This window comes from Brassica napus, chromosome A10 (genome assembly GCF_020379485.1).
Source record: "Brassica napus cultivar Da-Ae chromosome A10, Da-Ae, whole genome shotgun sequence".
NCBI classification, from domain to species: Eukaryota; Viridiplantae; Streptophyta; class Magnoliopsida; order Brassicales; family Brassicaceae; genus Brassica; species Brassica napus.
The window spans coordinates 19,227,663-19,255,603 of record NC_063443.1 but is presented as its reverse complement, the minus strand read 5'-3'; the positions used below and the strand labels follow the sequence as shown (position 1 = coordinate 19,255,603).

At 36.8% G+C, this 27,941-nt stretch overlaps 6 protein-coding genes across 6 annotated transcripts; 4 read left to right on the top strand and 2 right to left on the bottom strand.

The window, feature by feature from the left end:
- Window positions 1–27: 27 nt before the first annotated feature.
- On the bottom strand, window positions 28–2,701 carry LOC106436013 (laccase-11-like). Its single transcript, XM_048742676.1, has 6 exons — window positions 2,456–2,701; window positions 2,176–2,327; window positions 1,849–2,093; window positions 1,633–1,761; window positions 632–1,555; window positions 28–320 (listed from the first exon to the last, which is right to left on the bottom strand). The coding sequence occupies exons 1-6, from the start codon at window positions 2,558–2,560 to the stop codon at window positions 190–192; spliced, it is 1,686 nt and encodes a 561-aa protein (XP_048598633.1). The 5' UTR covers window positions 2,561–2,701; the 3' UTR covers window positions 28–189.
- A 4,333-nt stretch (window positions 2,702–7,034) lies between these two features.
- On the top strand, window positions 7,035–12,649 carry LOC106436021 (ethylene-insensitive protein 2). Its single transcript, XM_048742673.1, has 9 exons — window positions 7,035–7,242; window positions 7,712–7,930; window positions 8,016–8,279; window positions 8,384–8,470; window positions 8,560–8,670; window positions 8,755–8,967; window positions 9,043–9,228; window positions 9,307–11,997; window positions 12,073–12,649. Exons 2-9 carry the CDS (start codon window positions 7,892–7,894, stop codon window positions 12,463–12,465), a joined length of 3,984 nt encoding a protein of 1,327 aa, XP_048598630.1. The 5' UTR covers window positions 7,035–7,242; window positions 7,712–7,891; the 3' UTR covers window positions 12,466–12,649.
- Window positions 12,650–13,251: 602 nt separating this feature from the next.
- LOC106403500 (isocitrate dehydrogenase [NAD] catalytic subunit 5, mitochondrial) lies at window positions 13,252–15,200 on the top strand. The gene is made up of 7 exons (XM_013844326.3): window positions 13,252–13,522; window positions 13,583–13,903; window positions 13,988–14,149; window positions 14,271–14,345; window positions 14,428–14,537; window positions 14,617–14,689; window positions 14,800–15,200. Exons 1-7 carry the CDS (start codon window positions 13,340–13,342, stop codon window positions 14,989–14,991), a joined length of 1,116 nt encoding a protein of 371 aa, XP_013699780.1. The 5' UTR covers window positions 13,252–13,339; the 3' UTR covers window positions 14,992–15,200.
- On the top strand, window positions 13,532–18,159 carry LOC106372630 (adenosine kinase 2-like). Its single transcript, XM_048742674.1, has 12 exons — window positions 13,532–13,542; window positions 15,638–15,733; window positions 15,888–15,941; window positions 16,326–16,372; window positions 16,469–16,500; window positions 16,592–16,693; window positions 16,809–16,953; window positions 17,048–17,145; window positions 17,241–17,311; window positions 17,400–17,466; window positions 17,559–17,742; window positions 17,865–18,159. Exons 2-12 carry the CDS (start codon window positions 15,642–15,644, stop codon window positions 18,005–18,007), a joined length of 1,035 nt encoding a protein of 344 aa, XP_048598631.1. The 5' UTR covers window positions 13,532–13,542; window positions 15,638–15,641; the 3' UTR covers window positions 18,008–18,159.
- Window positions 18,045–19,566, bottom strand: LOC106372631 (auxin-induced protein 15A-like). The gene has a single exon (XM_013812881.3). The coding sequence runs from the start codon at window positions 18,694–18,696 to the stop codon at window positions 18,373–18,375; it is 324 nt and encodes a 107-aa protein (XP_013668335.2). The 5' UTR covers window positions 18,697–19,566; the 3' UTR covers window positions 18,045–18,372.
- A 2,181-nt stretch (window positions 19,567–21,747) lies between these two features.
- Window positions 21,748–23,925, top strand: LOC106403524 (serine/threonine-protein kinase PCRK2-like). The gene is made up of 4 exons (XM_013844343.3): window positions 21,748–22,007; window positions 22,348–22,991; window positions 23,066–23,188; window positions 23,269–23,925. Exons 1-4 carry the CDS (start codon window positions 21,986–21,988, stop codon window positions 23,767–23,769), a joined length of 1,290 nt encoding a protein of 429 aa, XP_013699797.2. The 5' UTR covers window positions 21,748–21,985; the 3' UTR covers window positions 23,770–23,925.
- The last annotated feature ends 4,016 nt before the right edge of the window (window positions 23,926–27,941 follow it).

The window sequence follows — 27,941 nt, the reverse complement described above, 5'->3', positions numbered from 1 at the left end:
CTCTCAGTATCTCGCTGAGAGATTTGATTGGTTTTAGATTCTTATTGAAGATCTTTGTTGGAAAACATTTAGTTACATTTCTTATGCAAATTTTGTGGTGGTGTTGATGTTGTGCAACCCCACATGAAACAATCTCAAACACACAAATAAACAGAGAAAGGGAAATACAATAAACAAATAATCAGATTCTTAACAGGACGGATAATCCTTAGGCGGTGGTAGAACGGAAAGCTCAGGTGTGTTCCCGTTCTCGACGACAAAAGCCATCTTCAAACCCCACATTGTGTGGACTTCCAAGTGACAGTGCATAAACCAAACACCTACAACAACATATGCATTGATCAGTTTATCTGCTTATCACATACTCCATCTCTTTCAAAATAGATAAAATATTTTAAATTTTCACACATATTAATAAAATAAATGCATAAATTATTCTGATTATCTAGTTAAACCAATAAAAATTTCAGTTAATGTAATTAATTTTTAGAAAAAATTACATCTAATTGATAAATATGCATTAAAATAAAATAAAAATCTTTTAAAACAATTTTTTTTCTTCTAAACATGCATTTTATGTAAGGAGGGAGTATAATCATTCTCATCATATATGTGCATTGACTTATCATACCTGGATTATCAGCTCTGAATCTGATGGCAGCCCACCCACCAGTAGGTACTCCAACTGTGTTTCTCTCAGGGGGGTCAATGAGATTGAACTTAGCCGGATCTTTCTTGGGATCAAAGTTTCCAACACCAGTTCCAACCACAAAAAAGTTATAGCCGTGGAGATGGAAAGGATGTGACTCAACGGTTAGGAGATTGGTATCTTGCAAAACAAGCTCAATTGTCGTATTGAACTTAACTCGGCTCAGTCTAGTCCCCGTAGAAGTTCCAAGGTTAGCCGTGAGTGGGACACCGGTATAGTTAAACGGTTTAGGCGGTCTATCAGGGAAGTCCGTCCTGAAAACGTTCGGGATATTGAAGTAATGAGCTTTCAAGAGAGCAGTTTTAGGCATAACGAATGTGATGTTGTTTATCGAAGCTGCGAGATTTGTCCCGTTCACACATGTCGGACACGCGTTGATGCCTAGACCGATCGTGTAGAACAATCTACGGTCGACTTTTAAAGGAACAAGAGCTGGAAAGTTTGGCGTGTTGAGGCTTCTGAGCTTTTGGTTATAGTCCAAAGCGTACGATGTGTCGTTAGGCGAAGGAAGCTTTGGTAGAATCGGTATGATCGTGTTTGGTACGCCTTTGTATTGAAGAATCGCGGTTACGGTTTTGTTGTCTACGGTTACTGGAGCGTCCATGAATGGACCAGCTGCCATGAAGTAACGGTTTGGAGACTGGTTGGTTTTGACTAGAACGTTTGTGGTTTGACCTGGTCCGAGTAGAATAAATTTTGTTGTGAACGGTTTAGTGTAGACTGCATCGATCTCCACCACGGTCATGTCGTGGCCTGCAATACCGAAGAATAGCTCGTCGTTTAGCGCTGCGTTGATGATTCTTAGAAGGTATGTTTTGTCTGCTTCCACCTCCACCACGAACGTGTCTATACAAAAACAAATAATTTAGGTAAAATTCAATCCGGTTAAAACCGGTTTTATAAGGTTAAGATTTTTTTTTTACGTTTCTCTGAACATGGAAAGAGCGGTCCGGGCTTTCCGTTTATGGTATGAGCATCCGACATCGGAGGCGGTGCGCCCAGCTTGTTGGCTTGGTTAACCGCCGTCTCAACGTCTCCGTTCCACCACTCTCCTATATTTAAAAAAGCCCGGGAAATGAGAAAAAAGTTCGGTAAATTAAACCAGTCCAGGCTAAACCGGTTATTTTATATTCACTAACCGAGGACTATGTTGGTTTCTTGGTATGGTTGTGGGAAAGGATACGGTTTTCCTGGTTGAGGCAAGATAACGATAGCTCCGTACACGGTGGCTCGTAACCAGAGGATGTGTGCGTGCCACCAGAGAGTCCCACGTTGTCCGGTTACGTTGAAATCATAAACATAACTCTGTCCGGTCTGCATCGGACATTGAGTTATGTATGCTGGACCATCTGCCCAACCGTTCCGGTACTGTTTAAGCCCATGCCTATAAGAAAATCAAACCGTTACATTTTGGTTTATATAAATATGACTAAACCGGTTTGAGACGTAGGAAAGAGGATCTTTACCAATGGATGGACAAGTTGTATTGTACATGGTTGGTGACGTTGATGATGACTCGATCACCTTCTCTTGCGTAAACCGTTGGTCCAGGGAACATTCCGTTGACAGTGACAATCGGTTTAGCATTGCATAACCGGCTTACGTTCTTCATTTGAACCTGTTCCAAATTGCCAAACATTATGCATAACCGTACATATCGAATATAACTCAAACATATAAATCGGCTTAGTTAAACCAATATAATTTGTGTTTGGACTTATTGTCACCAGGAAGTTGAAAACGTACATCGAATTGGTACTTCTTCACCGCTGCATCCACCGGAGATTGGCCAAGAAACCCAAGAAGATACAAGAAGAGAAAGAGAAAACTGGGGTACCGGATCATCTTCATTTCCGGTTAATTTTCCGGTTTTATGCAATGATGAGATTGTACTTTGTATTAAATCTCTTGTTTTGGTTATGTAGATTGTATTGAAGATATCGTGGCTGAGTACAAATTCTTATATAGCGTCATGGTGTAAATAAAAGGTTGGTGAATCTCTCAAAATATATATAAAATACTCATGTTTACGTCTTTAAATGAGAAATTAATGTGAAAACCGGACTAAAATACATTATCAAGAAAATTTGAAAACAATAATCGAAGAAGAAGGCTTTTAAGCAACTTCCTGAAAGACGTTGGGGGATCAGCGTAACGTTTGTTAATAATATGGAGTACCTTCGAAGTTGATATCTGAGCTTTAAACTATAATCTTTTTGACTTGTTCGTTTACCATGATTTTTTTTTTAAATTTAAAAATATCAATATTTCGGTTCAAGTCTCTTTAATTCAAGAAAGTTTCTAGTAGATGTCTACCCATACCTGTTTTGTACTTGTTCCATAAGCCCTCAAAATCAAATAATGAATTCCGTAAAACCGAGTTTTTACATTTTACATTTTGAGAATTCACCTATTCTACGTGTAAATAAATAACTGTGTATTGCTTTTTGAAGATTGTTTTGGTAATATTTCGATATTAGTAGACAATCCTCCTATAACAAACTTGACTCGCTTTACAGTAACATGTTGCTTAGACAATCGTTTATAGTCTATATATAATTAGTTTTATTGTGGTAAACATTGCAAATAGATAGTGATGTTATTGGGTAAGGGAAAATGACTGGTCTTTGAATCATGTTTTTTTTTTTGTTTTGTTTATCAATTTATCAGGAAATTACGCTACTGACCGGTCAATGTAATACTAGTTAGTTGAATTATCTGACCACACTTTGGTCCAAACGTCCATATGCAAAACGATAAGACAGCTCATTATCATGCTAAGTAAACCCAAGTTAATGTAATGTCCACAGGCCCAAATGGAATGTGTTAGCCATATCTAATAACTGCATTTTCCTTGAGATTAATGTAACCTTGTCACCCTGATATCCATTAATACTTGGTAGCTAAAAATATAATTACTGGCTGTGTTAAGAAGGAAAAAAAAGATGACCAACGGTTGGTCATCATATACCATACATTTTTTTTCATGTGGGATCTTTTATAGAGTGAAACTCATTAGTCTTGAACCTTTTCTAGTGAATTATCTACTGTCTAGTTGTAACTAAAACAATTTGTTGATAATATATTATATTTAGAATCAACCAACAACATTTGCTCAAAAAAAAAGAATCAATCAACATAAAAGAATACAACTACAATATCGCTTGTGATATTACATAATTTTGCTCCATAAATCTTGTTATAATATTTAACTGTATATATAACTTTTCTTTAAAGTTTCGAAATCAATTTTCAAAATATTTACCTGAGCTACCACCTTCTCACAAGTGACAAGTCACGAGTCAACTATTCTTTAACTATAAATGGAATCATAACATAATATCACATAGTTTAACATATATCTCTGCCTAAAAGGCTAAACACTCCGAGTCGATCTTATCCTTATCGTTAAAAAAACTCTAGTAAATGAAAGAAAACCGAAAGATAAAGAAAAGCCACTTGTTTAACCTAAAACATTCGTTGAATCAAACTGGTTAACTAAGAAATTAGCGAGTTTGATTTGTAACTGACGTATCTTGTTTCGAGGTTAATTAGAAAATGATCATATCGTTAATTCTTATGAATCCACCCTGCATGTGTTTTAAGTCCAAGAGAGATTCAGTGAACCAGGAAGGAAAATAATTTCAATTGTGTCTCTTACACTAATGAAAGGTTATGTTACAAAATCCAATTAATTAATACGTTAATAATAATTAATTATTTGGACACAAAGCCCAAAAGATTACGATCTAGTTAATAAAGAGAGACAAGAAAGATTCTTTAAGCTGATGGATGATCTGTACCATGTAGCTTTGTTCCCTTTTTGGGTGTTTACGCTTACTTAACTGCCCAAACAACATTGCTGAGGCTTTTTAAAATATTTGAAGTTGATTTATTGATCAAATCATGAAGCTATCTTCAATTAATTTCTTTTTGACATTAGAAATTTCATTTTGTTTTTTGTTTCAACAATTAAAGCTATGTATAATGTGAGTGTATATAAAAACAAGTGTACTTTCTATGTTATGGTTCATTGAACATATACATCAAACATAGGACTGGGAGGAGCCCATGTTCTTTACATTGCTGCAAAGTTTTAGTTTCTTGTATTTAAATTTGCTTCCTATCCAGTATACATATATGCCAAGAGCATGGATAGTGATGAGTAAGTTAAATATATAGGGACAACTTAAATGAAAAGCGGAAAACAAATCCAATCGGGAAATATAGTAAGGTACAATGTATGAGTAACGAAAGCCCAAGCTGTACTTCCATTTATGTTGGAGATGATTATGAACACGTGGATTATATTTGATTATAAGTAGGAGAAATTCTTCTTTGGTTTTTGGTTTGATTTGTTGTTTCGTTAGTTTGGTTCAGGTTAGTAAATTATGACATGGTTTATTTTCTGTTTCACCTTAAACCGTATGAGTATATACATGTAATTTATATTTTTGTTTGACGTAAGTTATCATGATAATTATGTTACATCTAATAACTAATGAGTTTTTTTCTTCTTCTTTTTTGTTGAAGACGATAAGATATCCTTATCAAATACTAATGAGATTTAAGTACTTTCCAGTATATTAGAATCAAATGACAAGAAAACGACTATAAAACAATTAACAAGATGAAAATAACTTATTTAAAAAAAAGAAGATGAAAAATATATGACAACAAACATGGCGCTTGGAAAATATAATTAAATATGTATACATAGTTGTTTTTTTAAACTTAATATGTATACATAGTTTTTTTTTTTGGTAAAATATGAATACACAGAGTTATACACACATATTTACGTATAATATCTATGTTCCAAAAGAAAAAAACGTATGATATCTATTATTTTTAAAGTTTTCTTGTAACATCTATGATATCTATTTTAGTTATACATAAAAGCTTTCCATATAAAGACATGCTATTTTTAGTATTACGTGGAGTATACTAACTAATCCTGTTTTTTTTTTTGTCAAACCACTTGCATTACTTCAAATCCAACCAGTTCAAACAGCAATTAACAATCTAGAGAGGCTTGACTTAGCAAGAGTATCAGCCTGAGAGTTTTCTACACGAGGAATAAAAATAAACGACAAAGGACAGAAGAGAGTGGCAAGGCTTTTGATATCCTGGAGGACACCTGCAATCTCATTCAAATCCACCCCTGCATCAAGGGTCGAAACAAGGACCTGAGAGTCCGAGAACACTTGGAGGCTTTGAAGAACTAACTAATCCTGTTTTAATTGCCGGTTTTATATATTCATGGACGACATTAACGTTCTCATTTATTCTTCCATTTTTTTTCGTAGTCAACAACTTAAATAACTTCCCTTTGTACCAAATTGTTTTGTTATATTGTGTCAAATAACGTAATTTGCCACTCGCAATTTTATTATTTTATACGTAAATGGTAGATTTAATTTATGGAACATTTTCAGGCATTTAATTTCAAGTATCAGGAATATATTTCTTCTATATTTTAAAACCATTTAATGCTAACATAAAAAAATATCGGTCTGAAAAGAGTTTATGGCCAGAACAAAGACTTAACTCTTTCTTTTATTTTGCTTGTTCTAATTAGTCCAACTTTTTCTTATAGAATGACTTGTGCTATATTCTCCCGGATAAATCATGAAGTTGTTAACCGAGCTAGAGTAATAGCTAGTAGCCGTTCAGGTGTGTCGATCCTGGACCAGAAAGACCACAAGCTGACTAAGTGAACAATGTAATATATCTAGAAGTCCAAATTTTCAGACCACTAAGTTAAGTTTTGCATGGATTTCAAAAGTATTTATATATTTTAGATTTGCTTATAAAAATTAGATAAACTAAAATGTATAAATTATTATTAGAAAGAACGTTACGTTAAAAGTGAAACAAGTATAACATATATCTAAGTTACACACCTAACAAAAAACCAAAGGCCTACACATCTGTAGCTAACATTTGCAAATAGTCAATTGATCATATTCATTCTTCCGATGGCCCTTGCGAGAAATAGTTATTTGATATAGCAATTTAAAAATGTTAAGTTGATATTAAAAAGGTATATTAGTTTTGATCACCAATGCAATGTGAGGGGGACCAGAATATTAAAATTAATAAATCTCTTGTCCACTTATATTGGAATCAAAACATTAAGATATTTGTAAAAACTGAACTTAACTAAAAAGACGTTTATTTTTTTTTTGTCGGAAGAAAAAAGAATATTACTTTCTTAAATTTTGTTTTTTTTATATACAGTAAAAAATATCTCTCTCTCTCTCTTTGAAGGTGGCACAAGCACCCATAATGTGAGTGTGTATGTAAATATACAATTTATATAATATTTCATTTTGGATCTCTTTTTTTTTTTTTTAATCTCATCTTTCTTTTCTTTCTTTCTCTTGGACGAAACTGATCTCTAAGTTCTCTCTTTCCTTTTCTCTCTACCTATAAGAGTTTTCTCTGAGAAGATCCGTTTCTACACATCTCTCTCTCTCACTCACTGGATAATTACTAGGTCAAACTTTGGGATCATAGCGATTTCACAGGTTACTACTACTATCTCCTCTTCACAGAAACCCTAACTAATTTCTGGGATTTTGTACGGACTTTCATCCTCGGATGGAGCTGTTGTTTGCCTATGTATATACTCGTTTCAGCTTTTTTTTAATTAGGTGGATCGTATTCGAGCTAGATCTCTCTCTCCCTCGATATTTCTGGATTCGCAGACGTTAGGATTGTTTCTCTGATCTGTTTTTTTTTTTTTAAATCAATGAGAGGAGATTGAAGCTAATCTTCTTCTACTGTGTGTATTTTTTTTTTGTGGTTGACCTTTTTTTTTCCTAATCTCGAAAATCTGAATGCGTACATCATACGCGGATCTCACCTTTTCGTCACCGTTACGATTCTGCTTATCTTCAATTCACTGAAGCTGCGTTGGGATTCGCTATTTTTTTTTTTCCAATTAATTGAGCTTACTAAGATTGAAGATATTTTACCATTTCTCTTTGTTTTCAGCTCTGAAGCTGTTTGTGGATGGTTTAAGGATCATATGGGAGTGTGTATTTTGTTCTTGGCTCCATTTGGGCCGACTTAGCTCAAGGAAGTTGGTTACTATAAGGAATCTTACGGTTATTTAAGTAAAAGACTGTACAGAGCTGTAAAGCAAGAGACAATTAGTAACAGAAGAATCTGCGGATGAGCGTTAAAGGGAGTCTAATTTATTTATATAACTCGGTGAGTCTCTTTCAGTGTAACTACCAAATTGATTTGTTAGTGTTAACCTTCCTCTTGAGTAATTTGATTATTATTATATTTTCAGGTATATAATAGGATGGAAGGTGAAGCTGTGAGTGTGAGACCTCCTCAGCAAGGGTTCGTCCAGCGAGTGGTTCCTGCTCTGTTACCAGTCCTTTTGGTCTCTGTCGGATATATTGATCCTGGAAAATGGGTTGCGAATATCGAAGGAGGTGCCCGTTTTGGGTATGACTTGGTGGCAGTTACTCTGCTCTTCAATTTAGCTGCCATCTTGTGTCAGTATGTAGCTGCTCGAATCAGCGTTGCAACTGGTAGAAACTTAGCTCAGGTATTTGTTCACTCTTTCTCTGCGCTTTGTTGTTGTCAGATTTGCTATTTTGGATGAATTTCAGTTCTGCAATTATAACATTTTAATGTTGTTTACTTGGACAGATCTGCAATGAAGAATATGATAAGTGGACGTGCATGTTCTTGGGCGTTCAGGCGGAATTCTCTGCAATTCTACTCGACCTTACCATGGTAGTTACTTACAATCTTAAAGTTAAATTTTTTTTTTGATGCGAGAATGATTATTCTATCCCTCTGACTTGAGCTTCTCAATTGAACAGGTTTTGGGTGTTGCACATGCACTTAACCTTCTCTTAGGGGTGGAGTTATCCACTGGAGTGTTTTTAGCCGCCATGGACGCATTTTTCTTCCCTGTTTTCGCCTCTTTCCTTGTATGACTGGCCTCTCATCTTTTTTTCTCTGTTGAAGTAGAGCGTTATTTGGAAAATTATCTGATATGCATCCATAATTTACAGGAAAATGGGATGGCAAATACAGTATCCATTTGCTCAGCAGGCCTGGTTTTATTTCTATATGTTTCTGGTGTCTTGCTGAGTCAGTCGGAGATCCCATTCTCTATGAACGGTGTGTTAACTCGCTTAAATGGAGAAAGCACATTCGCACTGATGGGTCTTCTTGGAGCAAGCGTCGCCCCTCACAATTTTTATATCCATTCTTATTTTGCCGGGGTAACCTCTATTTTTTTTCCTATTAATCTCTATAATCCTATTAAGCCTTACTAAGCAGTGAACGCTTTATTGCAGGGAAGTACATCTTCGTCGGATGCCGACAAGAGCAGCTTGTGTCAAGACCATTTGTTCGCCATCTTTTGTGTCTTCAGCGGACTTTCAGTTGTGAATTATGTACTGATGAATGCAGCAGCAAATGTGTTCCACAGTACTGGCCTTGTGGTACTGACATTTCAGGACGCCATGTCACTGATGGAGCAGGTTTGTTCTGACAATTAATTCAATTTTAGGAAGACAGTCTGATTATTAACTATTTGGTTCTTGATTTTTCGAGCACAGGTATTTGGGAGCCCACTCATTCCGTTGGTCTTTTTGATGCTCTTGTTCTTCTCTAGTCAAATCACGGCACTAGCTTGGGCTTTCGGTGGAGAAGTAGTCCTGCATGACTTCCTGAAGATAGAAATACCTAGTTGGCTTCATCGTGCTACAATCAGAATCCTTGCAGTTGCTCCTGCCCTTTATTGCGTGTGGACATGCGGTGCAGACGGTATATACCAGCTACTTATATTCACCCAGGTCCTCGTGGCGATGATGCTGCCGTCCGCTGCAATACCGCTGTTCCGCATTGCCTCGTCCAGGCAAATAATGGGTGTCCATAAAATTTCACAGGTTGGGGAGTTCCTTGCACTTGCAACGCTTTTGGGGTTTCTGGGTTTGAATGTCGTTTTCGTTGTGGAAATGGTATTTGGGAACAGTGACTGGGCTGGCGGTTTGAGATGGAACACCTTGACGGGCACCTCTGTTCAGTACACCACTTTGCTTGTATCGTCTTGTGCATCCTTATGCCTGATGCTCTGGCTTGCAGCTACGCCGCTGAAATCTGCCAGTAACCTAGTAGAAGCTCAGATATGGAACATGGATGTTCAAAATGCTTTATCTTATCCATCTGTTCAAGAAGAGGAAACTGGAAAACTTGAAACAAGGCAGGATGAAGAAGAATCGGCAGTGCAGCAGCTGGAAAGCAGGGTAAAAGATCAGTTAGATACTACGTCTGTCACTAGCTCGGTCTATGATCTGCCAGATAACATTCTAATGACGGATCAAAAAATCCGTTCGTCTCCTCTAGAGGAAAGCAAGTTGGACGTGAAAGTCTCCGCCTCTCAACTTACTAGTTTTGGGGAAATTTCAGATGTGAAGGAACAGACGGTTTTGCAGTCAACGGTGATCAATGAGGTTACTGATGATAAGGATTTGGTTGTTGAAACAAAGATGGCAAAGATTGAACCGACGAGTCCTGTGGAGAAGACTGTTAGCATGGAGAATAATATCAAGTTCATTGCAAAGGACGTTGAAGGAGTTTCATGGGAAACAGAAGAAGCTACTAAAGCTGCCTCCCCTGCAAGCAACTTTCCTGCTGTTGTATCTGACGGTCCACCTTCATTCCGCAGCCTAAGAAGCGAGGAAGGGGGAAGTGGTACCGGAAGCCTTTCCCGGTTGCAAGGTTTGGGTCGTGCTGCTCGACGACACTTGTCTGCGATTCTTGATGAGTTTTGGGGACATTTATATGATTTTCATGGGCAATTAGTTGCTGAAGCCAGGGCAAAGAAACTAGACCAGTTGTTTGGCGCTGATCAAAAGTCACCCTCTCCTGTGAAAGTGGATTCTTTTGTAAGGGACAACACTAGCAGTGGATATTGCATGTCACCAACAACAAAGGGATTGGAATCACAGATGAATTCGAGTTTGTATGATTCACTGAAGCAGCAGAGGACACCTGGAAGTATCGATTCTTTATATGGACTACAAAGAGGTTCATCACCGTCATCATCACCGTTGGTCAACCGTATGCAGATGTTGACTGCATATGGTAACACTCCCAATAATAATAATGCTTATGAATTGAGTGAAAGAAGATACTCCAGCCTGCGTGCTCCATCGTCCTCAGAGTCTCGGGAACACCAACAACCAGCTACAATTCATGGATACCAGATTAAGTCCTACGTTGACAATTTGGCAAAAGAAAGGCTTGAAGCTTTACAGTCCCGTGGAGAGATCCCAACATCTCGATCTATGGCCCTGGGTTCTTTGAGCTACACACAGCAACTGGCTTTAGCCTTGAAACAGAAGTCCCAGAATGGTCTAACCCCTGGACCAGCTCCTGGGTTTGAGAACTTTGCTGGGTCTAGAAACGTATCGCGACAATCCGAAAGATCTTACTACGGTGTTCCATCTTCTGGAAACACCGATTCTGTAAACGCAGTAGTTGCTAATGAGAAGAAGTATAGTAGCATGCCAGATATATCTGGATTGTCTATGTCAGCAAGGAACATGCATTCGCCAAACAACAAGAGTGGGTACTGGGATGCATCAACTGGAGGAGGAGGAGCAGGGTATAGCGCTTCTTCGTATGGTCGGTTAAGCAATGAATCATCATCATTATATTCTAATTTGGGGTCAAGGGTTGGAGTAGCCTCAGGTTATGAAACCATTTCTCAGTCAAGAGGAGGCTACAGAGATGCATATACGTTGCCACAGAGTGCAACAACAGGGACTGGATCGCTTTGGTCTAGACAGCCCTTTGAGCAGTTTGGTGTAGCGGAGAGGAACGGCGCTGTTGGTGAGGAAGTCAGGAATAGATCAGCTCCGATAAATATAGACAACAACAACAACGCTTCTACCGTCGATGCGGAGGCTAAGCTTCTTCAGTCGTTCAGGAACTGTATACTGAAGCTTATTAAACTGGAAGGATCGGAATGGTTGTTTGGGCAAAGCGATGGAGTCGATGAAGAACTGATTGACAAGGTAGCTGCAAGAGAAAAGTTTATCTATGAAGCTGAAACGCGAGAAGCGGGTCACATGGGAGAGCCACAGGTTTCATCGGTTCCTAACTGTGGAGATGGTTGCGTGTGGAGAGCTGATTTGATTGTGAGCTTTGGAGTTTGGTGCATTCACCGTGTCCTTGACCTGTCTCTCATGGAGAGTCGTCCTGAGCTCTGGGGGAAGTACACTTACGTTCTCAACCGCCTTCAGGTAAAAACAAAACCTTCACACTCTCACTCTCTTCTTTACTGAAACCGCAAGCGTGACTAAAATTTAATTCAACAGGGAGTTATAGAACCGGCGTTCGCAAAGCTGCGGACACCGATGACACCATGCTTCTGCCTTCAGATTCCGGCGAGCCACCAAAGAGCGAGTCCGCCTTCAGCTTCCAACGGAATGTTACCTCCAGCTGCAAGACCAGCCAAGGGAAAATGCACAACAGCAGTCACACTTCTTGATCTAATCAAAGACGTTGAGATATCAATCTCTTGTAGGAAAGGCCGGACCGGTACGGCTGCTGGAGACGTGGCTTTCCCAAAGGGGAAAGAGAATTTGGCTTCTGTATTGAAGCGGTATAAGCGTCGGTTATCGAATAAACCGGGAGGTATGAGTCAGGATGGACCCGGTTCGAGAAAGAGCCTGAATGCTGCAGCTTCCGCGTACGGACCAATGGGTTGAAGAAGGACCATTTGAAACTCATGATGATCAAAGAGACGTCGAGAAGAAGCCGAAGAGTCGAAACCTCTGCTTCGTTATTGTGTATTAAGAAAAAAAATGGATTTTTGTTGCTTCAGAATTTTTCTTTCTTGTTAATTTGGTTGTAATGTTATGTTATCGAGTGTTATGTTATCCATTCATATCATATAGGACCATAGCTACAAACCGAATCCGGTTTGTGTATTTTGTTCCGGATTCATAAACTAGTTCATCGGTTTGAATGGTTAAAATCTCCTTAACCAGGTCTCAGTGCGTGGCTGATACATTCGACACGTGGCTGCATGAGTCAGTTATTATCAGTCTTCTGGTTACTTAAATCATTCAAGCTCAAGGAAAAGGAACCAACCAGCAGAGCAATAACTCTAATGGCGTTTGTGATCTACATATCGTTTTCGGCGATCCTTCTCCTCTTGATCGTCGCCATCGCTTTTTACCTCATCGGAAGAAAAATCGGCCGGCGAGAAGGTATGTCGCAGCTTCACTACGGTCCGCCGTTGGCTGGTATGCCGGCACCTGCACCGCCGCAAAAAGCTACACCGGAGGTTTAGCAAACGTTGTCTGTAAACGATGATGTAATAATATGACGTAAACTTGTACTTTGTTCAATGAAGTGTATTTCACTCGTTATTGGGCCAATGCGGAAACAAATAAGCTCTTTACTGGGCCTAGATATTTTGAGAAAACACTTCGTTCCGTTTTGTACTTTAGCGTACTTACTTTCATGCCGTTTTTATAATATTCGCTCTAAAGAAAAGTCTTCCAAAAACTTTTAGTCCCAACGCAGAAAGTCTCCCTCTCGAAACATTTCTCTGCGTCCTTTTGGTGCTTTGAAGAGATGACCATGGCAGCAACCTTCGCGAAACGTCTAATCGGAAGCCGATCGAGCCAGATCCTCGGGACTGTGAACTCCACCTCAACCGCAACCACTAGGGCTTTCTGCTCGTCCACCACTCCAATCACCGCAACCTTGTTCCCCGGCGATGGAATCGGCCCCGAGATCGCCGAATCCGTCAAAAAGGTAATCATCATCATCCTCACGTATTGATCGTTGATTGATGGGAATTGATATTTGATCCAGGTGTTTACAACGGCCGGTGTGCCGATTGATTGGGAAGAACACTTCGTTGGGACCGAGATAGATCCGAGAACGCAGAGTTTCTTAACCTGGGAGAGTCTCGAATCCGTGCGCAGAAACAAAGTCGGTTTGAAAGGGCCAATGGCGACTCCGATCGGGAAAGGTCACCGTTCTTTGAATTTGACTCTTAGGAAAGAGCTGAATCTATACGCCAATGTTAGGCCTTGCTACAGTCTTCCTGGCTACAAGACTCGTTACGATGATGTGAATCTCATCACCATTAGGGAGAACACTGAGGGAGAATACAGTGGGCTTGAACATCAGGTTTATTTAAGTTTTGAGTAATTATGGTTAAGTTTCTTTTAAGAAGTGTTTTTTATTTTATTTATGGAGGTGTGTTGTTGATAGGTTGTTAGAGGTGTGGTGGAGAGTCTTAAGATCATTACACGTCAGGCGAGTTTGAGAGTTGCGGAGTATGCTTTTCACTATGCTAAGACTCATGGGAGAGAGAGGGTTTCTGCTATTCACAAAGCTAACATTATGCAGAAAACTGATGGTCTTTTCCTCAAGGTCTGCCCATTTTAACATTTTCTTATAAGGAGATCAATGCTGTTATGATTACAAGTGTCTGCTTAGTGTTTTTTTACCGTTTGTTCTGAGACCTTGTTTATTATTATTTTTTTTTTTGCAGTGTTGTCGTGAGGTTGCTGAGAAGTATCCTGAGATCACTTACGAGGAAGTAGTCATTGACAACTGCTGTATGATGGTAAGCTAGCCTACTTTGGGAAAACTATCAGTTATTGTTTTGTGTGGAACGTGTGAATGATAATCTTGAGATGGGCCTGCAGCTTGTGAAAAACCCAGCACTGTTTGATGTGTTGGTGATGCCAAACCTGTACGGTGACATTATCAGCGACTTGTGTGCTGGATTGGTTGGAGGACTAGGATTGACTCCAAGGTGAAACATTCGTTCCTTCATCTTTAGTATGATTATGAGCTAAATCAACTGAAATGCCTTTTTTTAATCTTTGACGCAGTTGTAATATAGGAGAAGATGGAGTGGCCCTTGCTGAAGCAGTTCACGGTTCTGCACCTGATATCGCTGGAAAGGTAAACCATTTGTATATCTTCATATTACTAAGCAAGTAAACTCCCATCAGCTCTTGTCGTAATAAAGCTGATCAAGTTTAGTGTCCTTGTTGTTTTGGGGAATGATGTAGAACTTGGCAAACCCAACAGCATTGCTACTGAGTGGAGTGATGATGTTGCGTCACCTGAAGCTGAACGAACAAGCAGAACAGATCCACAGAGCAATCATCAACACCATAGCAGAGGGAAAATACAGAACCGCGGATCTTGGAGGAAGTTCGACCACCACGGACTTCACAAAGGCAATCTGTGACCATCTCTGAAACAATCGTAAAAAGTACTCAAATTCTTTATCGAATTTTTCCTTTCTCGATTACGATTAGAATAAAAAAGGTATTGGCTAATGAAGTTTTATATACCCTTTGGAAGTTCATTGTTTCTGCCTCCAACACGTGTTCTTTACAATTTTCTGTGCTGCTGCCGTAAGGCAAGATTATTAACACAGGGAAAAAGGATGATGGTTTTCTGACAAGAGTTTTGGTTTCTTGCTTGAATTATTTTTACCCACTTGTTATCTTTGTTTGTTGTTATTCACATCAATTGATCGTTAACAAACGTGGTACAGTCCTCACATGGAAAAAAACGTTAGAGAATGATGTTTAAAAAAAATAATAATAAACTAATTACAAAATTTCATGCCGTGTAATCATTCTTTTGTGGAAATTTTTGATTAATTTAACATTCAATGAATGGGCATAACTACTCGGCCCACGAAGCCTACCGACAAAATAAACACATTTTAAAATAAAAAAAGAAACCCAATAAGGGAGAGAGAAGAAAATGTCGTAGGTGTACCAACCAACTTCCGCGAGCTCTTTGAATATAAACTAAACAGACGCCTTCACACACTCACCACTCAACTCGCCATACAAATAAAAAGCAGATCTGAATCTAAACCTCTCTTCTCAGATTCATGTCATCCTCTAACTACGATGGAATCCTTCTCGGAATGGGCAACCCACTCCTCGACATCTCTGCCGTCGTCGACGAGGACTTTCTCACCAAGTCAGATCCCTCTCTTTTCAAATCGCTCTATTGTTTGTTTGTTTGTTTGTTTTTTTCTCTATCGCAATCGTTTCATTTGAATCTAGATTTGATCGTTTAAATCTTTTCCGATGTCGTCAGCTCTAAGATTGCGTTTGTAACCGTGTGTGAACAGATACGACGTCAAGCTGAACAATGCGATTCTCGCCGAGGAAAAACATTTGCCCATGTAAGCATTATTGCTTCTTCTTTGCTCTACGTTTAAACTTTGTTTTCATGTTAGTGGAATCGTTACAAGTCGTGTATCGAAGTTTGATTTGGTTTCGTGAGTCAAATTTAATATGGATTGAGTAGGGAAACGCAAAGGTCTTTTTAATAATAATGTTGCATATTGATTGGTTAAATTAGGCTTTGTAATCAATAATGTTAAATATAAACTGACAAGTCTGTGGACTGTTTCAGTAAACAAAAAGGATATTTAATCTCTCTTTGTTTTATCTTTTACGGCTACCCTTTGACACACTGTGTTCAAATTCATTGTTAAACACATAGATGATGGGTTTTATTATGCATGAGCTCAACAATGCAATTTTCAATTTTGTTTTTTTTATAGGTATGATGAGATGAGTAGCAAGTTCAATGTTGAATACATTGCCGGAGGTTTTTCATCTTTTCTTTCTGAGTATCCTCTAAAACTTTAATCGTATATTCGTTGACAAGCTGGTGATGATATTTTCTTTATTCATTCCTTTTCAGGTGCTACTCAGAACTCTATCAAAGTGGCTCAGGTACATTCTTTTGCCTTCTTCTGCTTTCTTTTTGGGATGTATCAATGCAACTGCTAAATCAAGTGTTTTTTTTTTACTTGCTGGCCTGCAGTGGATGCTTCAAATTCCTGGGGCAACCAGTTACATGGGTTCCATTGGAAAGGACAAATACGGTGAGGCTATGAAGAAGGATGCTACAGCTGCTGGTGTCAATGTAAGCCATGTGTCCTTATCTCCTCTGGTTTCATGTTGAGTCTATGTTCTGTTTGTCTTTGGGCATAGTTGTTGAAACCAAGGTGTATTAACATGACAATATGCTTTTGTATCAGGTTCACTACTATGAGGATGAGTCAGCACCTACTGGAACTTGCGGTGTCTGTGTTGTTGGTGGAGAGAGGTCGCTTATTGCCAATCTTTCAGCTGCTAACTGCTACAAGGTTGAGCACCTTAAGAAGCCTGAAAACTGGGCATTGGGTAAGATCCCTTTCCCATTTCTGCATGCGTTAAAAAGATCTGTTTCTGTTTCTTCATGAGCTGATGTATCTGTCATCAAATATGTTTTGGATAGTTGAGAAGGCCAAGTTCTACTACATTGCTGGATTCTTCCTCACGGTGTCTCCCGAATCCATTCAGTTGGTATCTGAGCACGCTGCTGCTAACAACAAGGTATACTTCATTTGATCATCCATTCCATGAGACCCTGTTGCACAGAGTCTTTACTTTTTGTATTAACATCCTTGACGTGTTCACTAATCTTTCAGGTGTTCACAATGAACCTCTCTGCTCCATTCATCTGTGAATTCTTCAAAGATGCGCAGGAGAAGTTCTTGCCGTAAGCAATCTCTAATCATTTTTTAATATATTGAAGAGTTTATGATTTGCGTAAATGAACTTAAAAGCACCCTGCCTTGCTCGGTCAGGTACATGGACTTTGTTTTTGGCAATGAGACAGAGGCAAGAACCTTCTCCAAGGTTCATGGCTGGGAGGTACCATTTCTCTTACACCACTAAATTTCAACAAGCTGTTCTGTTTTTGTATAAAAGAGATAATACTTAACCTGTTTATAATGTATATATAGACCGAAGATGTGGAACAAATAGCCATCAAGATTTCACAGCTTCCCAAGGCCACCGGAACATACAAGAGGACCACCGTGATTACACAGGGCGCAGACCCAGTGGTTGTTGCTGAAGATGGAAAGGTCACGAAGTACCCTGTGATCCCTCTCTCGAAGGAGAAGCTTGTTGACACCAACGGTGCAGGTACTCATTTAATAGCCAAACCTCCAACATTCAACTATAGGCTTAGTGATATGACCATAGAATAAGCGCATCCTTGTCATTTCAAGCAACTTAACCGTTGTCTGTTGACATATCTCTGGCAGGTGATGCATTTGTGGGAGGATTCATGTCACAGTTGGTGAAAGGGAAATCGATTGAGGAGTGCGTGAAGGCCGGATGCTACGCGTCTAACGTGGTGATCCAAAGATCTGGCTGCACTTACCCTGAGAAGCCCGACTTCAACTAAATTATATACTGAGCCATCCTCAGTTTTGTGATTTCTTCCAAATAAAAACAAGCATCTTTGATTCAACAATCTCTCAACGAGTGTTTTTTATTTTTCTGGCTTTTGTTTTTATTTACCATAATCATTGATACTTTAATATCATTATTACTACATATCAGTTGAGAAAAATTATATCTTGCTCCGTAATATAAAGTATATGATAAGTTGATGCAACGCAATCAATAAGGTCTTATATCAGCTAAAAATGGTTCACATTACAAATCTCTTCATTAACTCTACATAGATCTCAAGAGGACCCGTGTTACATTAGCCGAACAACTAAACCTTTACTCGAATTAGAGACTCATCAAGATCAAGAGTCAAGACTAACGGGGAGAAGCGCAACGGAGGACCTCGAGGAAGAGGATTTCATCGCAAGGGATACAAAGCTTAGAATCTCCGGAAGTGAAATCATCGTAAGCTTCGTCTTTTGATTGATCAAGCAAAGCCCTGATGGTGGGATCGTGAAGCAACGTGATCTTGATCACGAACCTCTTGTAACTCTCCTCTTCTTTGCCTACGTACACCACTAGGTGTCCCTTTGGTACGTCATGTGGTATATGAAGGTTCTCGGTGGAAGCCCGATGTTTGGCTATTCTGCTAGACATTTGCTTCCATGCCTTTGTGATCAGCTTGCTCTTCTTCATCATGGTTATGATTTATGAGAGAGAAGAGAGATGGACGTTTTCTTTGGAGGTTTAGTGTGAGATGAAATGTATAGAGGTACTAGTTTCGTACGTTGTATATATATACACAAAGTCATAAACGTAGGTCCACTATATGTGTTTTTGTGTATATATATATGGATGAATGTGTATTGTTAATGATTTGTTTTGGACCATGTCGTCTTCTTTTGCAATAATACATGATCTACATAGTTATTATGAAAACTATATAAATGTTCCATTCCGTATACTTTACTACCATGAAAAAGATATATAAATATTCATATGATATTTACTAAAAAAACCTATAATATGTGTCATTCGTTTGTCAACTACGGCCATGCTGTACTTTGACATACGAGATCGCACGAACATGCATCTTCCCTAATTTATTAGTTTTGTAATCTTTTAATTTCTCATGAAAACAAACAATCTCTATGGGCATGGCTTGCCCTGGCACTCAACTATTGGGCAACAAAAAATAATAATATATAAACCTTTCTTTAATAAAGAAAACCCTAAAAAAATAGTAAAGTATATTTGTGTGTTTGCCCATATATACATAAAAGTACATGCTGTACACGCATCTCCATTTATATTATGATAAAATACACACAGGAGCCCATGTACCACTTACATGTTTTATTAATGCGATCCTTTGTTGCCCAAAAAAAACACACAGGAGACCGTAAATGCTGTACACGCATCTCCATTCAGCCACAAGTATGCTAAGTGGTAGAATCACTTTAATTAGGTTATTGTTCATTTTTATTCTTATATTCAAATCCAGTTTATCAACTTACGATTTTAGTACCATTTTGATTGAAAGTGAAACAATAAAGTTATCAATCCGGCCCAATCAGATGCAAACATTACACATGTATTCATTGGTAATGTAAGAAATAGCATAATCTAATATATGAATGATGATGTAGACTACCCTATGCAATCTCAGCTGATTTTTGAGTTGGAAGTTTATACCCATATATCAAGTAATTCATATAGCTTTGTGTAGTTTTTATGTAGGAAACCTTTATCAAAATTTTAAACAAATAACTAAAACTTATGGAGACACATTTATGTTTCTGATTAAAAGGAGATATGCATTATTTTTGAAGCTGTGAAAATAAGGGTATCCCCACGGTTTGATTAAATGTAGGAGGAAGATAAGATCTAAAAGACATGAGAAATGGGATAAGACTCTTGGACATAGTGCATCGATATGTTACCCTCGTTCTTAAAGTTGTTCATGTAATCATCCAAAATGAAGAATTCTAAGCATTTTTAAATTCAAAATTTGAGACAAGGTGTATGCATGAATTCGTTATATGTGTATAACTTGAAGGTAAATTGGTTGTGTTATATAAATCGAATGGCCGATTTGTTTTGCTGGATTTCACCATTGTGATGTGTCACTGGCGATTACCAAAATCAAAATACTGCTAAAATATCATCAAATTATTAAACTAATTAATATATATCTTATCCGAACCGATTTGTAATGCTGGAATTAACCATCGTGATGTGTCACTGGTGATTACCAAAATCTTAACATACACCTATAAATAGTATTTTATAAATCATGGTATCACGCGTAAGCATGTTCAATAGTGGTTAAAGGCTGTCAACCATGAACCATTATATATAATTGGTGGTTGACCATATGTTTTGTGTTAATATACGGTGGATGCCTAACATAATTCGCATAATCCTTAGATGTTTTACGGAGAAAATTGTTAACATACTCAGAATTGCATACATGTAATCTGTACATGGTTTGTTAGTAGTACGTATCGACGTATCGTGTAGCCGAAGTGTCTCCTTTTCATGCATGCATGCAGGAAGATTCCCGTAAATATGCGTTAATTAAAATTTGAATTCGAAATACTTGTTCACAAATGCAAATTGTCTGATCTTTGAAGGGATGATAGGTATCTTTATCTATGATACTCTAGATGTAACTGATGAGAAGTATTAAGTATTTTTTTCTACAGTTCGTATCGTGTCTTGCGGGGAAGGACTAGATAATTCAGTGACTTGTTTTCCAAACTGTGATAAGGTTAATCTAAATGTGCGACGAGATCAAATGTGTGGGAGTGAATGAAAAAGAGAGCCAGAGAAAATATATAAAAGCCATCATTATGAGGAGATAAGTGATGGGCTTAGCCTACATTTTAGTTAATATCTAATGCGATTTGATGAAGATATCAAAACATTGTAGGATGAAAAAAGCTTTTTAAGAAAAGACGTGCATGCTTCCTGCTTTCGCATAGAATGTGATTATGTTCTACTGCATGAAGCATGCCTATTCACTTACACTCTTGAACCATCTTGAGCCCAAATAAATGGTTCTTGGCTTCGTGTGCGAACTCTGTCACCTCGACTCTTTCGGTTTCAAATATGTATTTTCTTTTTATGCAGCACGTACGGTGTGCTAATACAGCAGTAATACGTTCATCATTCGCACTGGCATATCCCTTGTTCATACCCAATTCAGGAAAAACGAACATGTGCTCGATTTATGACAAAGACGCATTAAACTTTTGAAGTGTGATGAATACAACTTTATTTTGTGTGCTTGGTTGCACAGTTCTCCCCCATATAAGATGAGACACATGAATGATAAAACATTTACTCACCTTTTTTCATATTAAAAAGATGCAAATGGAATTCATTGGTCTGATCATTGTCACGAAACAATAAATCCAAGCTCCATGTTAAATATTTACTTACGGAAGATTTGTATACTCCATAAATTTAGTTTTAAAACCAAGATTCACGAGAGAATTTAAATACAGTATTATACTCTTTCTATGTATATTTTAGTTTTTACTTTCTATATTAAAATTGATGTTCTAACTTTAATTAATACATTTTGTTTTAAAAATAAAATGTAAATTAAAACCTAAAAATATGAATGACAAAACTTTATTGGAAAGCAAATAAAATTAACAAAAATTAATAAATTAAAGTATGTATTTTATTTTTATTAATAAGTGTGTGTATATCTTAAAACAACGATCTTTTAAAATTTAGAGGGAGTATATTTGATGATTTAAAAAAAAAGACAAGTCGTTTGCTTATGCAGTCAAGAACGTTGACTTGTTCCATCTCCTCTCCTAGTCGTCGTCTTCGTCTTCTTCTCCTTCCAACTTTTATTTCCGAATCCATATCAAAAGACCCTTTTACATATTGATTTTTCTTCCAGCTCCTCAATCCAATTTCGCAATCTAACTCCTTCATTTCGCGATTCTGTGGAAAAAGGTTTTTGTTTATGTACTCAAAAGATCTCAAAGGTGAGCTGAGCTGTGATCATCGTCTCCAACTTACTTTACGAAATTCATACTTTGCTCAAATCTCTGCTTAGAGAAGAAAGGAAACGTTTTTATTCTTTATCTCTAGTTTTAAATTTATTAACTTGCGAATTGCTTGCGAGTTGCAATAGCTCGAAATTTAGGGTTCGTTTGCTAAATAAATTTTGGGGCTTTTTCTTCAATCTCTGATCTTTGTACTATTCATAGCGTTCCCTGTGCTGTTGCTGATCAGTTTGATTCAATAGATCAAATCAGGAATGAATCGAACTAAGTAACTAGTTCCATTTGATTACTTTAGTTCTTGTCTTTGTTTTGGTTTCAGTGGAGAAGCCTCCAAGTGGGTGTCTTCCTCTCCTCGGGAGAATGAAGTGTTTCTTATTCCAGAGAGACGAACAGAGAAGCCCTAAACCTCTCTCACCCCTCTCCGACCACCGTTCTGGTTTCACCAATAACGGTTCTACTAGCGGCTCTGGAACCAGCACGGTTTCATCATCCACCGGGAGGACCTCCTTGCCCGCTAGAGAAAACAACCTCAGAGAGTTCACCATCGCCGATCTCAAATCCGCTACCAAGAACTTCAGCCGCTCTGTCATGATAGGCGAAGGCGGGTTCGGCTGCGTCTACTGGGGAACCATCAAGAGCTCGCAAGACCCTTCCAAGAAAGTCGAAGTCGCCGTGAAACAGCTCGGTAAGAGAGGGTTGCAGGGTCATAAGGAATGGGTGACTGAAGTTAACTTTCTTGGGGTGGTGGAGCATCCAAACTTGGTGAAGCTATTGGGTCATTGCGCCGAGGACGACGAACGTGGGATCCAGAGGCTTTTGGTTTATGAATACATGCCAAACCAAAGCGTTGAGTTTCATTTAGCTCCTCGTTCGCCCACTGTGCTTACTTGGGATCTCAGGTTGAGAATAGCGCAAGACGCGGCCCGGGGTTTAACTTACCTCCATGAAGAAATGGACTTCCAAGTAAGGAACATGAACTCTTTTTTTTTTGTCATCAACATAAACAGACTCGATTACAACTCAATATAATTTTGTAGATAATATTTCGAGATTTCAAGTCCTCCAACATTCTACTAGACGAGGATTGGAAAGCAAAGCTTTCTGATTTCGGTTTGGCTCGGTTAGGTCCTGAACCAGGATCGACTCATGTCTCTACTGGTGTAAGTCTTTTGTACATTTCACACTTCATTTGGTTCATACAAATCATTAAGTTATACTTTTTTTTAATGGGGTTTAACAGGTGGTAGGAACAATGGGCTACGCAGCACCAGAATACATCCAGACAGGTCGTCTGACGTCGAAAAGCGACGTGTGGGGCTATGGAGTGTTCATCTACGAGCTCATCACAGGGAGGAGGCCGCTAGACAAGAACAGGCCTAAAGGAGAGCAGAAGCTTCTTGAATGGGTGAGGCCTTACTTAACCGACACAAAGAGGTTTAGGCTCATTATAGACCCGAGGCTTGAAGGCAAATACTTGATCAAACCGGTTCAGAGACTAGCTGTCGTAGCCAACCTCTGCCTTGCTAGGAACCCAAAGGCACGTCCGAAGATGAGTGAGGTGTTGGAGATGGTGACGAAGATTGTGGAAACTTCTTCGCCTAGGAGTGGTGGCAAGAAGCAGCTGCTTCCACTCAGGAGTCTATCTAGAGACGAGGAAGAGAAGAGCAACAAGGTTGTTGATGGTGGAGAAGGAGGTTGGTTGGATAAGTTATGGAACCCAAAGAATGTTAGAGCTTGTTGATTCGGATACAAGTACACACTACTACAGCCTTTGCTTATCTTCTGTAATTCAACAAATTCAAATATTTTTTATTTCTGGTTTGTTAATTTAATATTTGTAACTTAAAAGTGGTTGTGTTGTTTCCATAATAAGCAATATAATAAACAAATTAATGTATTCCACACTTATAATAGTAAGTTGTTCCTAGTCAATCCATTAATAAAAAAAAATAGCTTATTTTCATGGTTTCTAAAAAAAAAAAGAACGTCTTTGCTTGTTGCTTATTTGTTTTGTTTCCTTGTAGATTTTAAACTATTTTAGGAAAAATAAATTTTGTCAAAGAATTTTGTTTGAAGGAGTTTTACATTACTACTCCCTCTGTTTTTCTTTATATGACGTTAGATCTGTTTTTCTTTATATGACGTTAGACAGACTTACACAAAGATTAAGAAACTAAGTCCAATATCTTTTTTGCCTTTCATTAATTAACTATTTGTATCGTAAAACACATGAGTAATATAATAAATGCAGGGCAAATAGAGTCTTTTATTACGATAGTTTACATTGGTTTATGAGAACGTCAAATATACTAAAACAAAAAAATTGTTTCAAAACGTCATATAAAACAAAACGGAGGGAGTATTGATAATGGGAACTTATGTTTAGTCATAATGTGTAGAAACAAATAAAATAAGAACTTGTGTGTATTGGATGAGATATAAAATAAGAACTTGTGTGTATTGGATGAGATCAAAGCTTTATCTGCAGACTTTACTGACTTCTCTATAGCATACATTCCAAGATTATGGAACGTCCATGCCGACTCTCTTGCTAAAAGAGGAAGATCACGCGTTACGCGTATTCGGTTCTTCTTTCAACTGTTTTGCCCCAGGTTGGCTAACTCCTTACCCTAACCAAGAAGTTGCTAACTACTATTTTTGATGTCCAAAAAAAAAACTTTGTGTGTATTCATTTGCATTATGTTATTTTATGGATTTAATATTGTTTTTTGTTAAAGTTTTTAGGAGATTTTCTTATATTGTTTAACTGACAATGAAAATTTATACTAATTCATAATGTGTGAAAACAAATTAAATATTGCGTCATATCAGTGATTTGATCATTATGTTTTATTTGCCACTACATTTATGATTATTAAGTTCCCCCTATCCAATATAGCAATAAAATTTTCTCTTCTAAAATCTTAAAATCTAACGTTTTTGCATGTTTGATTGTTTCTTTTAAAATAGTTGGCGGAAACAACTCAAAACATCCATGATTCTGTTTCTTCAACTCTTAAATACATTTTGTCACGCAGCAATGTTCTCAATATCCAAAAGTGTAAGAGGCTTCACGATAGACTTTCCTAACATGCAAAGCAAGAAAATACTTGTTTTGATGGTTTGTTGGGACGAAGATGAACATATTTAGACTTATACGACTTGGCGGTCTTATATTGGCAGCATGTCAAATTGTCAATGTTTCCTATGAACAGACCATTAGTGGAAACTAGTTGCAGTATAAAAGGACGTTAAATAAGGCCCAGTAAGTAGGTTCATTAAGGTTGAGACTTGAGACTCCAGTCTAATAACAAACGGCTCAAATCTAAACTTTTCTGGATCAAGAGAGGATCGTGTACGACTTGATAGAATGCATTATGCAAAGTATATTTATCTATCATTATATTCATATTTATTTAATTTTAAAAAAAGATCGAGGATAATTTAATTTAGTTTTAAGAATTCAAACTTTGAAATGTAAATACCTGAAGCAAAAAGAGGCATCAGGAGTAATAATTTTGATAAGATTGTATTAACTCATGTGTACTAACAATGACAAACAACTTGACTTCTGAAGCATTGATTTTTGGCTGAAAACAGGGGAAGCCATTAAATGTAGAGCTTTTAGTAGATTTATCATAGCTTCTTAAGAAAAACAAAAGAATAATTTCAGGAAAAAGTAATCTTGAAAGCAAATAGTAGGCAATTAAACCTATAAATAGCTTAACATTAATCAAATATGTTTGCTTTTCTGTGTAAAATTACAGTGAAAAACACTTGAGAGCTAATGATATCAATGTGTCAACTAATAGTTAAGTTTAAGAAAATTTTCTTATTGAATCTAGTTACAGACTGTTAAAACATTATGTATATTTATGCAAACTTAGTTATAAAGTTATATTATATTTACATAATCAACCCTTGTTGCATCCCAAAGCATGTTTAAGTTTCTTATATCTGTTGGATGATACGCACCATTCTCTTATACAAGCACCCAGGTTAATCTCACAGTATTTTTTTTTATGAAGATTTTTTTTAATGAAAAAACTGTTGTGAGTAGGTTTTTTATAGTGATTAATTCCACTCCGTCGTCTATGAAAATATCAAAAAACCATTAGACCACCTTGATATCTCAATCTCACTGTACTTTGTTTGGTACTATATAATTAAATCAACATTTGATTATTCTGTTATATTTAGAGTTATATTTTTTTGTTCAGTATTTAGAGTTATATATAAATAACGTATCAACTGCAACTAGCTTTCTGAATCTATTTCTATGGCATGGTATGTTTGAAAAAAAAAGGTTTGAACATAGAGTTGATAAGAAACAATACATTAATATGTTTGCTTCTCAATTATGCATTGACCCTTTTTGAAATGGACCATTTTAGTTATAATATTCGATAATGGACATGTAACATATAATATATGATGCAGATATGATGATTGACAAAACAGTGTTGCTAATGACTACATCAGCATAATCTTCGCAACGACTAATGTTTGTAAAATACATAAATTACATAAGAACTAGCTTTTTGAGTTTCTCAAATCGTTCATGACCCATGCCACATAATTAAAATAGAGAAACATTGTAAGATAGCACTATTTTTTTTATTATAAAAATGATCTCTTAATGATCAAAATGATAAAAAATAGACTTCACTCAAGAAATAAAACACATTTATACTTTAGTATTAACTAATTATATTTAGATTTTAGGATAAGATTTTGGAAGTGAGTGGGATTTTAATTTTGAATTTATGATGATAAGAATTTTTTTTAAAAAAAAATCGGTATTTGAAATATTTTTTTCCAAATATGAAAAAAATCGAAGAAGTTTTGAATATTGAATAATAATTTTTCAAAACTTTATATATTTTTCTTATTATTTATTTAAATTATGTATTTATATATTAGAATATAATTGTTATTTATCTCTTTAATAAAACATCTTTTGATCATTTTTACATTATATGTTCTTTTAGTAAAAAAAAATATATTTTTTTTATGAGATTTGCCTATTAAAGTATGTTGTATTATTAGTTTATTACATGCTGATTCAAAATAAATTAACACTTTTATTCTCTCTTTTTTTTTACAAACAATTTGACTATTTTATTTCAATTGGCCTTTTTAATCCATATTACTTAATACCTTTTTATCTTACTTAATACTCCTTCTGTTTCATATTAGTTGTTGTCTTAGAGTTAAAATGTTATTTCATTTTAAACGTCGTTTTATGTTTTCAGTGCAAAAAATTATTAACAATATTCTTTAGTTTATTTTTATGTTGGTTGAAATATGGTTAGGTGTATAGGTAATGATTTTTTTTTTTGTCACAATCCTGAAATTAAGCCTAAACTACTTTATTATATTCAATTCATTCTCTTAAATAAACTAAAGAATTCACAAAAGCATCCATACAATTCACCGCCAGAACGTAGAACCTAGTTCACTTATTATAACCTACTTAACTTTTAACAACAAAAGATGAAACATTAACTTTAACATGTTCCCAAGAATATTGAATTATATACATTCTACAATTTGTCGACGAGTATTTGCGTGAATTTTAATTAATTCAAGAAAGGAAAGGGGGGCTGCCTAATAGAATTAAATTCGATGATTTTGAAATTCAACAAAAATAGTGATAGAGACACGTGGGATTCTTAACCTGATACACATTAATTATTTGGAAACTTTAAACTATACAGCCATGTGTTATTGGACCCATTTGCCTCTTTAAGAAATTTTCTACATTTAAGCCTAACACTACTTAGCTATAGTATAATTTGTATTAGCAATGCCAATCCTTCACTAAAAAGCTCATCAACAACGATACATTGATTGTCTGGGGATTTGGTAAAGAGCCGAAAATGTTAATAAATAAAAGAAAACCATGACTCA